Source organism: Formica exsecta, unplaced genomic scaffold (genome assembly GCF_003651465.1).
Source record: "Formica exsecta isolate Colony F162 unplaced genomic scaffold, ASM365146v1 scaffold213, whole genome shotgun sequence".
Lineage (NCBI taxonomy): Eukaryota > Metazoa > Arthropoda > Insecta > Hymenoptera > Formicidae > Formica > Formica exsecta.
The window spans coordinates 8,247-21,663 of NW_021849428.1; the positions used below are offsets into that span (position 1 = coordinate 8,247).

General features: G+C 33.7%; 1 protein-coding gene across 1 annotated transcript; it reads right to left on the reverse strand.

Annotated features, from left to right (window-relative positions):
• Positions 1-3,402: 3,402 nt before the first annotated feature.
• On the reverse strand, positions 3,403-12,591 carry LOC115235231 (G-protein coupled receptor Mth2-like). The gene is made up of 5 exons (XM_029806878.1): positions 11,436-12,591; positions 10,912-10,990; positions 8,178-8,359; positions 6,606-6,771; positions 3,403-4,027 (listed from the first exon to the last, which is right to left on the reverse strand). The coding sequence occupies exons 1-5, from the start codon at positions 12,589-12,591 to the stop codon at positions 3,799-3,801; spliced, it is 1,812 nt and encodes a 603-aa protein (XP_029662738.1). The 3' UTR covers positions 3,403-3,798.
• Between the last annotated feature and the right edge of the window lie 826 nt (positions 12,592-13,417).

A 13,417-nucleotide genomic window follows, 5' to 3' on the forward strand; every position in this document is an offset into this window, starting at 1 on the left:
AAAAATACTTTGATTTTCAACCAATCAAGTAAGTAAAAGAAAGGTGTGATGTGCTCATCTCTCTTTACCCGAAAGACGTATCTGACGTAGGCATTGCAGGCTCTTTGCAGTCTTAAATTGTGTTCACTGGTGATATCCGTTAAGACAGTACAGTAATAGTCGAACACCGGAAAGATCAATGCTGCGACTAATCGTGCACGAAGAGGCTGAGGAAATAGATGACCACAAAGCTTAAGTTGATATCGCGCTGCATTTACCTTAGCACAAGTTTTGCTGACTTGATTGTTCCAAGATAGTGTTCGAGATATAGTGAACCCTAAGTACACCACGGACTCCTTATATGCAATCGGGACATTATGCATCACAATCCGAGGAAGGTCACCAAATACAATATTGTTTATGAATCTGGCGGTACCAAGAATCATAGCCGTAGTTTCGCTGGCATTTAGCGACAGATGATTGTTGGTTGCCCAGTTTGCAACATTATTAATATCCTCATTGACCTTCAGTATAGATCTTTTGGCTCAGCATGAAGATCGTCCGCGTAGAAATTATATTTGCAATGCCTTAGTACTTCGCCGAAGTCAGACAGGTATAAAACAAAAAGTAGTGGTCCAAGCACAGAGCCCTGAGGCACTCCCTTAGTCATCGTCTTCTCAGAGGAGATTTCACCCGAGACCGGATCACGTACCGCCTGTCTTCTTCGATTCAGGTAGGCACACAGCCATCTCAGTGACGCGCAGGAGAAGTGTAATTGTTTCATCTTACGGATCAATAAAATGTGATTAACGTTATCAAAGGCCTAAGTGAAGTCAAAAAATACTGCAACAGTTATTCTTCTAGAATCAGCTGCTAAACGTATATCATCCATGATTTTTATTAATGCCGTTTGCGTGGAGTGACCTTTTCTGTATGGCGGAGAGGAGAGGAAGAGTTGGGGAGGGGCGGAAAGGGCGAAAGGGGGAAGGGTTTTGGAGGGAGGGGGAGGTCATTGAAAATATGAGAAGTTCGTTTTAAGACTAATTTCGATTATTTACAATGAAAACGTGAAATTGTTTATTGTAAACATATTGCAGAATCGTATGCATAGGTTCTCAGTAGGAGAAATCGAAAGAATTGAATTTCATCGATTACAGCGCCATCTGTCATGAATCGAAAAAAATGTTTTAGACAAACCCTACGTCCTTTTAGCCATAGAATCCGAATCTGCAATAAAAAATAAAGGTTTCCATTTAAGATTTCAAAGTTGCCTTCCCTCCCCCCCAGGAGGTGGGGGGTGGGGACGAATTTTAACACTAATGTATTTCCCCAGCGGAAGGATTAAATTTTGATTATCAACATTTTCTTCGTTCAGTGCTTATTTTTCGAGATATTTCAAAGTTTCAGGTTAAAAAACTCAGCCTGTATGTTGTTACGTCCTGGCGACTCCACGATTCCTTCCTTCCGCGAAGTTGCGGCAATGATAATCGATCGGTGATAAAAATGAGTCGTTCGGTAAAAAGAGCATCTTGCACCACACATTCCTTAAACATTTAGTCACTTGTCAATATCTATATCTATGAGTAACCGTGGGAAAGACGCGAGAGACCGGTGACGAAACCGCGCCGGTCGCCTAAAAATAAATAAAAATCAGTAGATACCCTCGCAATAGAATTTTCCAGCGGAAGAACAAATTGATACCGAAAAGATAATAAACTTCCTTTTAACGAAATATCTGACAAATACAACTAAATCAATAATGACAAAACTTCTGTGACGACATATTCAGTAACTACAGCTGCACTAATATTGATAAAAATAATCATAAGGAAGTAAGATTTTTTCTAATCAGATCATGCGTAAGGGAAATCTAGAGCTCAAGGGATTCTGAACTGATCACCAATCGACGATCACCACGAGTGAAAATTCGAAAAGTAGAAGAAACCCGCCTAATGAGGACACTGGCACAATTTTTAATTCGTTGAAGTTTTGGAAGATTCCACTCTTAGAAATTAGAATACGCCCCGAAATGAGAGATATAAAAAGAGGACTCGAAGGGATATACAGCGTCGCACAATTTCGAAGAAGCCCTCCAGGACTTCGTAGAAGAGTGTTCCGATCTCAAAGAGGAACCGGAAGATTTTAAACCGGAAACTTCCGATCCCGAAGGAGAGTCGGAGTCTTTTTTCGAAGACCAGGATAGGGAAGGTTGGTACCGGTACCTCCTAAGTCAATTTCCTTCTTATCCTGTCTCTCTTACGGACGAGGATTATCGCGTCGGTCCAGATATAGTGGACCTCGATCAATTCCATTATATCCTTCGTACCAGTCCACCCGGTTCAATTATCCCATTTTTTGTCCCAAGTTGCCCCTTTCCTTTAGCCGTCCCTATCGAGGTTTTCTGGATGAAGTTCCTTTCTCCCTCCACGGCGCAACTCCAAGACCTTTAATAGTCCTCTTCCCATTTTCTCCCTACCGTCCAACTTTTATTTTTCTAATAATTTATTTCAACTAATTTTTCTAATAAAATTATTTATTGTAAATTTCTAACCGGAATTTAAATTTTAGTTTCCCCGTTTAATTCCGGTTGATGTCCTCCGCATTAATGTATCACCCGCGAAAAGAACATCTCTCGCTCACATACACACACGCACATACACATTAGAATTTAAGTAAATGTATTTTATAAATAAGATTTCGTAAATCGAATTAAATGTTCCTTTATTAAATTTGATCTTTTTTTTTAAATCATTTATTTTAATTTTCTTGAATAAATGTAACATTAAATTTTAAATTCGAGTAATTCATTAACCCGACCTCCTTCTTGTTATCCGAAATCGCGCAAGGTCCCGTCCCGAGTAATAAGGATTCAGTTCCTTTACCAGAAAAGGGACCGCCGAGCGAACGGCCTTTCGATAGAGTAAGAGCGACCCTTCCGGTCGTTGACCTATCTGGGGCCCTGGGGCCATATTCTTGAAAAATATCGCATACGATATTTATCATTGCGCAGTTATTTTCCGATACGTTTTAGTTGCGCAATGACAAATATCGTATGCGATATTTTTCAAGAATGTGGCCCCTGGTCTGTTCGTTTGACTCTAGGACACGCATCGTCTAGCGTTTGTCTAGAGGTAAGTAGATTACGCCCTCCCGCTGACTCTTCCTTTATTTGAGTCTGGACAGCATTAATTATAATATTTCATAGAAATTCTGTGAAAGAGAGAGGGGGAGAGAGAAAGAGAGAGAGAGGGAGAGGGAGAGAAAGAGAGAGAGAGAGAGAGGAGCCTTACAAAGTGAATAATAAAATTTAATAATAACAGAAGCAGAGCTGATAAAACGCTAAAAATTTAAGAAATTTACATATATCTTTTAGACTGTAAATTAAAAAAAGCTTATAAATAAATTTAAAAAAATAAAAATTACTAAAAAATAATAAGAAAGATATAAAAAGATAAATTTTTCTATGTGAAATTTTGAGCTAAGCCTGAAGATTGAATGAAGATTAAAAAAATCAATATCTAACACTGCATAGTTAATTCTCAAATCAAACATTATGATATTATAATTAATTGCTAATGAACTGTTGATTCCGGTTCTGCGATAAATTTTTTTTTTTGTACATTGCAACATTAGAGTTCAGTCGATGGGACTGAAGAATTCTTGCGAACAAGAAATTGTCATAAGAAAGATTTGTCGGTGGGGACGAATCTTTCTCGTGACATATTCTTTATTCACAAGAACTCAATTTTTCTGCATAGGCATTTCTCCTGACGTAGTGATGCACATCGAAGTACTCGACGATGTTGAATTTGTTGCGCATCAATCTTGTGGAAACAATCCGCAACCGAATCGTTTCAATAACATACGCTTGATATTCTTTTTCCACACAAAGATAATAAAGATGCAGAGATTCTGCATAGTATCCATCAAATAAATAACATACATGTAATAATATGATGTTTCAGACAATAAGTACACTGTGTTCATGGACCAACTTATTCCCATTATGATAAAATGCAGGATAAATAGCTTCAGATACAGACTAAACCTGCAAACAAACATGTATATATACATATACTTATATATGTATATATAAAACAACAATTATAAATACTGTTAATCGAGTTATCTTTAAAAATAACGGAATAAATTACAATCTTGAGAAAAAAGAAAGAGATAGTTATAAATTCTTTAAAGAAATTTTCAAAAAATGTGATTTCCTTTATGAAATAAATTTACATTTTCATTAATTTTATTCTCACTATTCGCAACAATTCGAGAATTGCAGATTTTCTCAAAACAACACGTACACGATTGAAGTAGCACTAATACACTATTAAAAAAAAATAGGGAACATTTTTCATACTCTAAAAATTGAACTATCTTCAAACCGTTGAAATTCGGCGAAAAATTATTATATTGTAGACAAAAAATTTTAAAAACATTTTAAAATTTTAAGATTTTGCGGACAGTTAAGACAGTTAAGATGATAGTACGTCAGTTTCATAGAAAATAATTCTTCTATGGAACTACCGCCTTCATCTCTCCAGAGGGATAAAAGGAAGTTAATATAAAATCTCGATTTGAGATTAATTTTCACTTTATATAGGACCAGATAAATATCCGTGCCCTGTGCACAGTAATCAGTCCCATAAAAGAATTATTTTCTATGAAACTGGCGCACTATCGTCCGCGTTTGGCTCTTAATTGCCCACGAAATCTTAAAATTGTGAATTTCACTATAGAGTCTTATTAATTTCTTAATTTAAACATTTCAAAACTTGAAGTTTTAACTATAACGCTTTATCAGCAGTTTTAAAAATTTATTATATTTTCTGTGCTTTAAAAAAGAACACATTGTTTTATTTCTTAAAATTACGTATGTTTGATATTCTACAATTCGATAAAAAAATGTCTCTCGAGAGATTTAAATCAAGTTCTATGTATAAAAGACAACATTTTGACTATAAGGTACCTTTTTCATATTTGTCTTTTTTTGTTTCGTTTTTTTTTTTATCAAATTAGACTTTGAAAGAAAGTGTATTTTTTAGAAATGTTGTCGATACTCAGTAAAAAGATATTGCAGACAAAAAATTACAAAAGCATTTTAAAGTTTAAAGTTTCAACTTTAACGTGATATCAATAATATGTGACAATTTTTTACCTTTCTAATTTGTAAAAATACAGGTTTTATTACAAAATCGTGTAACTCTGCTAGAAAAAATCGTAGAAAAATTTTAAAAAAGCGTTTTGTAGACAAAATATTGTGGTTTATGGAACTTGGCTTAAATATTTGTAGAAAAATTTTTGAAGCTACAGGGTATGTAATTTTTCAAAAATATGTAATTTTTAGCGGTAAATGTTCGGATTAACTTATACATTACGGATTGTTTTCATTTTTACATATATTGTAGAAAGTACATTCCTAAGTAAGTAATACTCGCTTTGAATTTTGTGGCGCTCTCTTCTCGTTCCAAAGATATGTGATTTTGAAATATTGTAAAAATAACATTTTAAGAGAATGGGATTTAGCCTCAATCTTGCCCATGACCTATAGTTCAACTTTTTTATAAAGTAAACGCGTGGGCGGAGGCCTATCCCCTTGTACAGCCACCCCAAAAAATCTAACCTAACCCAACTTATGACAGTGGGGTGAATTTTTATTATTTTAAGAAATAATTTATCCCTGGGACATAGGTTAGGTTAGGTTAGATTTTTTTGGAGTGGGGTTGCAGGGGAAGGGGCGGAACCCCTCCCCCACCCACGCGTTTATTTAAAGATTTACTTGTTATTTTAATATATAATAATAAATATTTTTTTTAAATTGAAGTATTCAGGTAAAATAAGAAAAATATTGCAAAACAAAGCAGTATACAATAGTTTATACCTTATTAAATCATATTGACAACTAAATATAAATAAAACGAAATTCTTAGCGAAAGTAAACAGTAATTCAAAAACGTACTGACAATGACGCAATAACGAGCAAATGTTAACAAAAAAATATAAACACGCAAGTAAGATGTAACGAAAAGATGATGCAAGTAAATATGAAAATTATGATACTTCAAAATCGCATATCTCTGAAACCAGAAGAGAGCGCCACAAAATTCTAAGCGTTACTTCTATGTACCTTCTACAATATATGTAAAAATGAAAATGATACGTGATGTGTAAATTCCGAACATTTACCTTTTTAACAACAAAACAATATGCTCTTTTTTAAAGCACAGAATAAGGAAGATACAAAAATTCTGAAAAATTATCGGTAATGCGTTAAAGTTAAAGAAACTTCAAGCTTCAAAATGCTTTCTTAATTTTTTTGTTTACAATAATGTTTTGCCAAATTAACGGTTTGAAAATAGCCCAACTTTTAGCTTATGGAAAATGTTTTCCATTTTTTGGGATAGTATATCTTTTTTAAAGATTATGTAAGTGAAAAAAATAAGAAAAAAAATAAGCACACAAAGAAGATGTTGCCTACAAATAATCATCTCTTTCTTCTATCAGGAATGCAAATTCATCGATTATATAATACTGTTGGCTGAGATGTTGGAAAAAATATATCGGCAAAAATATCATTGATAGATTATCAAATATCGCTACAAAAACGTTTAAATACAGACCATTTCCTATTGTCATTAAATCTCTTGCTTTCCGAATTTGTTAAACGATTGCTTATTTCTTTTTTGTAGCGCGCAATCTTCAATGACGTAGAGATGGATAAGCAAATGCTACTAACAGTGCAAATACTTTTGAACCCGTAAAAATATAATGCAAAAGCTCCGTCTCCTGTAAATATGAAATATAAAAAATTTTTATATTATTTCTTTCATAGTGTATTAAAATACGGCGTTAATAGATTTATCGGCTGTTCTTCCAAATGGGGCACACCTGCGATGGGACCCAACCTTTTCAGGTAACTTCAAGAGATCATATTAAGGTCAGCTATCAAGGTCGTAACCATGACTTTTCAATAATTCAGAAGTTATAAACAAAAATATCACTAAAAATCGTTAAAATCGATTTAAGAACATCAAGCCTCAATGATCTTGATTTTGATATATGTTGCCGAGGTTACTATTAATTTATTCATTTATTTACTCAATTATTCATGTTTAGTTAATCGAACATGTGTGGAGCGAGATTCAACTCAAACTTATGTCTAGTTTTTTGGTAGTGGAGGCCCCCGCAGGGGGGCGGAACACACTGCCTTCACGCGTACACTTTTTAATGCGAAGTGAGGTTCCACATGGGTTTGCAACTTTCGACGCGAAGCGAGGTTTAACCCAAACCTATGTGTCTAGTTTTTTGGTAGTGGAGCCCCCCGCAGGTGGGTGGAACATACTGCCTGTACGCGTACACTTTTTAATGCGAAGTGAGGTTCCACATGGATTTTCAACTTTTGATGCAAAGCGAGGTTTAACTCGAACCTATGTGTCTAGTGTTTTGGTAGTAAAGCCCCTCGTAGAAGGGCGGAACACACTGCCTCCACGTGTACACTTTTTAATGCGAAGTAAGGTTCCACATAGGTTTGCAACTTTCGACGCGAAGCGAGGTTTAACCCAAACCTATGTGTCTAGTTTTTTGGTAGTGGGACCCCTCGCAGTGGGGCGGAACACACTTCCTCCACGCGTACACTTTTTAATGCGAAGTGAGGTTCCACATGGGTTTGCAACTTTCGACGCGAAGCGAGGTTTAACCCAAACCTATGTGTCTAGTTTTTTGGTAGTGGGACCCCTCGCAGTGGGGCGGAACACACTTCCTCCACGCGTACACTTTTTAATGCGAAGTGAGGTTCCACATGGGTTTGCAATTCCAAGAAAAAGTAAAAAAAAAAAGTAAAGAATTTTTTTCAAAGATTAAGAATTGCAGTTTTTTATGAATAATTTTTTGTTTATAGCTTTTTCGTAAACAATGAGCAACGGTTAAAACTTTTTGAATGTTACTCAGAACATAGTAATCTTGAGAACATATGTCAAGGTCAAGATCATTGAGGCTTAATCTTCTTATATCGATTTTAACGATTTTTAGTGATATTTTTGTTTATAACTTTTGAATTATTGAAAAGCCACGGTTACGACCTTGATAGCTGACCTTAATATGATCTCTTGAAGTTACCTGAAAAGGTTGGGCCCCATCGGAGGTGTACCCTATTTGGAAGAACATCTAAATTATCTGTAGAAACGTCCATTTACCAGCGAACCAACAACCTATGCGAAATTTTGGTCGCAAAATCTCCGGCAAATATCCGGGAACAAAATCCATAATGACAGTGATAATAGCGAAGATACAGGATAAACCCCAGGCAAAGATTGTATAAAACACCAGCTTTCTTTTTTCTCGTTTTCTGACGTTTCCTTGTAACGAAGAGAATCCTCTACAAAACGTAATTTACACGTCATATTTAACCAAAAATAGATTTTTAAAAAATCACAATATAAATGCATGTCAAAATAATGTTTGCTTTTGATCAAAACTTTCTCGAAAAAGTCCGTGTTCTATAAAAATAAATTAACATAATACTACGAACCACATGACTAGACTATCATAAAAAATGGTTAATATTTGTATAACATTGAGAAACTATCATATATTTATATGTATATACCATTAAGTATACAGACACGACAAAATCTAAATTTTAATTTAGTTGTACGAGATAAATTTTTGATAAAAAAAATTAAAAATCAGTTATTGTTCAAAAGTTATCGTGTATTGCCTTAGTGTTATACATGAAAGAGAAAAAAGATGAAATATTAGGTTTATAAAATGTTCAAAAAAGTTTCATGGAAAGTCAATAATAACAGCAATAGGCGCAGAGTACAAAACTATTAACAATAAGTAGGAATACTGGTAGATAAGAGCCAGGGCGTGGATATTGGTGCGCAAACTTATTATTGTGAAATTTTATTAACAAATATGCATTAGAAATGTACATTAGAAATGTGCATTAGAAATGTTTTGGACTCTTTTCGGTCCATCTTTAGCATGGGTATACAAATGTAAAAATTAAATTGGAATTTTAAAATTTGATATGCACAACATTTGTTGTCGCAGTCAAATTTCAAAGGTCGTCATTATATTGTAAATCATCGACGGTATACGTATGGCAATGGTGTTTGGACGTTGTCCACTAATACAAATTCTATGCAAGTCTTCGTGAGCCTTCCTTTTGATTATTAATTTTAATTTGAAATTTGACTGCAACAAATCTTGTGCATGTCAAATTTTACAACTCTACTTTAATTTCTACATTTTTATACCCATGTTAAAGATAGAGCAAAAAACGGTGCGAAATGTACATTTTTAATGTACACATTTGTTCATAAAATTTAACAATAAAAAGTTCGCGCAACAATACCCTCGCCTTGGCTTTTATCTGCCAGTATCCCTACTTAATAGTTTTCAGGGGAAGTTTATTACGTTATATATATATCGTAAATTATTATAGATCAGATAATTATATTTTACAAATATTTCATAATGTTCATTAACTAACCCAGACAGCACAAAACGTCCTCAGGATCATCCTGAATATGTCCAGGATGGTTCAGGATATTTGTAGGATGTTTTAAGATATTATTATAAATATATTTTATGAAAATTTAATATGCATACATGATTACTTTCGGTTATGTAGGCTATTTAATATAATTTAGAAATTTTAAGTATTGTAATAAGTATTAATGTCCTATAAATGTCCCCTGGATAACCCCTGGATGTCTGTAGGATATCTGCCCTGTCTATTATATTGGATGTCCTTTGGATTTCCAGAGGATATATACATGTGCAATTAATTGTTAACATTAATTTCGTTTAATATTAATAATTGAATTTGTTGCGCACATTTTCATATATTCAAAATTATTATTTATTTAATATTTCATGAGAAATGTTACTATGCGCAACATTCCAAAAACTTTACAAAAAATAGTATTCAACCGCTAGTTCGTTTGTTTACCGCTATGCGACGCGCGAACTCGTATTTGAGATTTGGTCATGAGAATTATATAAAGCTTGCAAAGAGCAACTAACAGGAAATTAAAAATATAATTATTTTTTATCAGTTCAATTTCTGATGCAATCTTAACATAGGGAATTCAGATATTGGATTGTTTTGAAATTATTACACGACTCAAACCCGGAAGCCAAACCTAAAATATTCATGTACAGCACGAAAACGTCAAATTTTAAAGAACGTGAACTATTTTTAGTATTAGATTTTTAGTATTGGCAGTAAATAACAGATCGCAATCTTAATTTATATTTAAGTTTTAGAATTTGTTCCTTTTAACGTATGAAAAATATCCCTAACATATCCTATAGAAATCCTTAAGATGTTCCACAGGATCTCCCTGGATTCTCCAGAGGCTAGTGTACGGCTATCATTTACTCTTCCTCAGGACATCCAGAGGAGATCCGAGGATTAAAATAGGATATCCTCAGGATATCCTACATGTATGTCCTGGATGCCCTTTGGACGTCCTAAGGACATCCTTGTGCTGTCTGGGAATATACCATTTTTACTTTCAAAAATTTATATGGTTTTTATAAAATAAAAACTATATAATCGTTTAAAAACCTTCATGCAATAATAGAGATTTTCCAAAAAAACAGTTTATTTGAAATCATAAGTATTATGTTTATACTCTAAACTTATAGTATCATAAGCCAAATAGTTGCTTATATTGTCATACAACATTAACACGAAAAAAAATTCCGATTTATTAATTCAAAGTATCATTTCCCGTTTTTTGTCTTTACGTTGCCCACAGTATTGTATATAACATAAAATACAATTATATATATTACAGAAAATTATTTCATCATATCGTGTTGTACAATACATATGAATCACTCATATAAAAGTAAGTTAAGATGAGGCAAGTTAAAAATAAAGTATGATATATAAAATATTTTACAACTTACCTAAATGTCCACCACATGTCAAAACTCATTATACTTAGCCAGAAAAAGCTTGCCAAATAACAAAAATAGATAAAAAAAGCTAAAAATAAAATAAATAACATGTTAATCATTGAGCGCGCATTAAAAGCAAATGGAAGACTTATAGTTACTACCATGTTTCTTCGTTTAAAGATAAATTTAGTCTAACTATTGTATTTGCACTAAAATTTTATAGCAAAGATGATATATTTTATAAATATGTGCTGATAAAAAATTAAGTAAGACGTCGATGCAAAATATAACTCTGCAGAAAATCAAAAACACAAAAAATATATTTATTCAGACAAATTTAGATTAGTTATATGTTAAAATGCATCAAAAATTTATTATTTATTAAATTTTACTATTAAATCTTGCATTTTTAACAAAACATGTATTCAAGTTATTAAAAAGTAATACGCGAATGCATATATGCAATACATTAGTATGCCTGAAAAATATATACGTTATAATGATGATAGTTATATAATTTAAATATACTGTACCAAATGTAATACAGACTGAATAATGTATAGCATCCGCTTCGAAAGATATCTTCGAAAGAATATCCACAATGTCAATTGTGTATGCGATAGACAATGCACCGCTATAATTGCATAACATGAAGCCGTGTACGTTCCAGAGCTCTGGCAATATGGAATACACTAAAAACATTGGTACCAAAAGTGATATAGACACTATATTAGAGCTTATATTTATGATATCATCGTCAAAATGATACATGTCATCGTCTTCAATCGACGAGATGTCATCATGAGTTGTCGTATTAATGATCTCGTCAAAAATCTTTGAACAGGTAATCACTTCGTATTTATCCCCGTCTACGACGGCGAGACAATATGATGTCGATTTAGCAAATATTTCATAATAAGATAAATAGAGAGAACCATTGGCAAAAAACATGTAATCGTTCTCATTATTATCGGGAAACCGATAGCGATCTTCATCCTGACACGGATCGTAGACGACCAGCTGAAACAATTTGTCTACTGTCTTATTTTCGCTCTGCCACGAATCATTCGTGTATCCGTACACGTTCGGGAAGAAGTATTTATTTTCTTCAGAGAGGCATTCATCATCAATCAGACGATTGCCGAGAGGACAACATAGCTGAATGCAAGTAATATTGTAACACATCTCGTATGGAATGATGTTACTTATATTGCTATCTTTACTGGAGTTTTCATAGAACTCGTGTAATGTGGAATCGTTTTTGGCTTCAATTCTCATCAAGTTTTCATAAATTTCCTGTGACGCGAAATACTTTTTATGGTTGGCATTTGATGAATTTGTGCGAGGTTCCATAAGTATTTGCTTATCATCTTCATTCTGTATGGAGTGCGTATCGAGTTTAATCTGCATCGAGTCATCATCCTTACGATCGTTACTCATGGAAGTGGTGCGAGATTCATACTGCGTATCTTCGTACTGTGTATCATTATCAGACTTTTTGTACAAATCATTTCGTGGTGTTTTCGTATCGTCGTTATAGTTTGTCGTGAAATCCGCGTCTATCTCGTATCGTACTGTCAAATTATCATTTTTTTCTGTATTGTTAGTGAAATTTTGCTGAGATTTCGATGACGAAGCGACGAAGAGAAACAGCGCGCAATACCAAAATGCCAAATTTTTTCCACACATCGTTGACTTTTTGACGCGTCGAATTTATACCTGGAAAATACATATTTGATTTTTTTACAGTAATTTCATACTTAGATGTCCAATCGCGACAATACACGAACTGCGACTTGAGAAATGTACTAATATTGTTAGTGTACGATGGTTTAATCGTGACAATTCATTTTCCTAGTTTTCAAGATCGAAGAAGCTGCTTTCGAAGGATCTATTCTCGCGAATGCATGTCAGAGAGTGATTTGATGTCGATAAAACAGCACTTTTATAAAACAAGTTATGGAAGGATCAAAAACGGTGATGTGATAGGGACGATCGTTTAACTCTTTGAAAAAAAAATATAAGGGAAAGTTGGGTAAAACCGGGTAGGCGGGTCAAACAGGGTACCCCTGTTTTTTCGTAATAAATGCTGCTATCTGTGGCTAACTTGTGTTATTAGTTGTAGATTGACATCATCATTATTTTAAAACAAACCATGCCCTTGTGCACACGAAATCATCATTATTTTAAAACAAACCATGCCCTTGTGCACACGAAATTTTTTTTTAAATAGAAGTTCAAAGTTTTTAGCCCCAAAAAGATCGATATCGAGGCAAGAATCGAGTCGTCGTGTACATTTTCTATATAGAGCATCTGTTTCGGTAAGTGCAGCATTGCATTCTGTACATATTAGAGAGTATATCATATTAGTTTTGATCGGCACTTTGTACGCCAAAATATATAACCACCATATTTGTTACTTTTCTTGTGGTGGAGCAAAACCGGGTACTTACACATGTCATATAATGAAAAGAGGAAGAACTGTTATCCTGACTTTGTGTCTCTATAAAAAGCA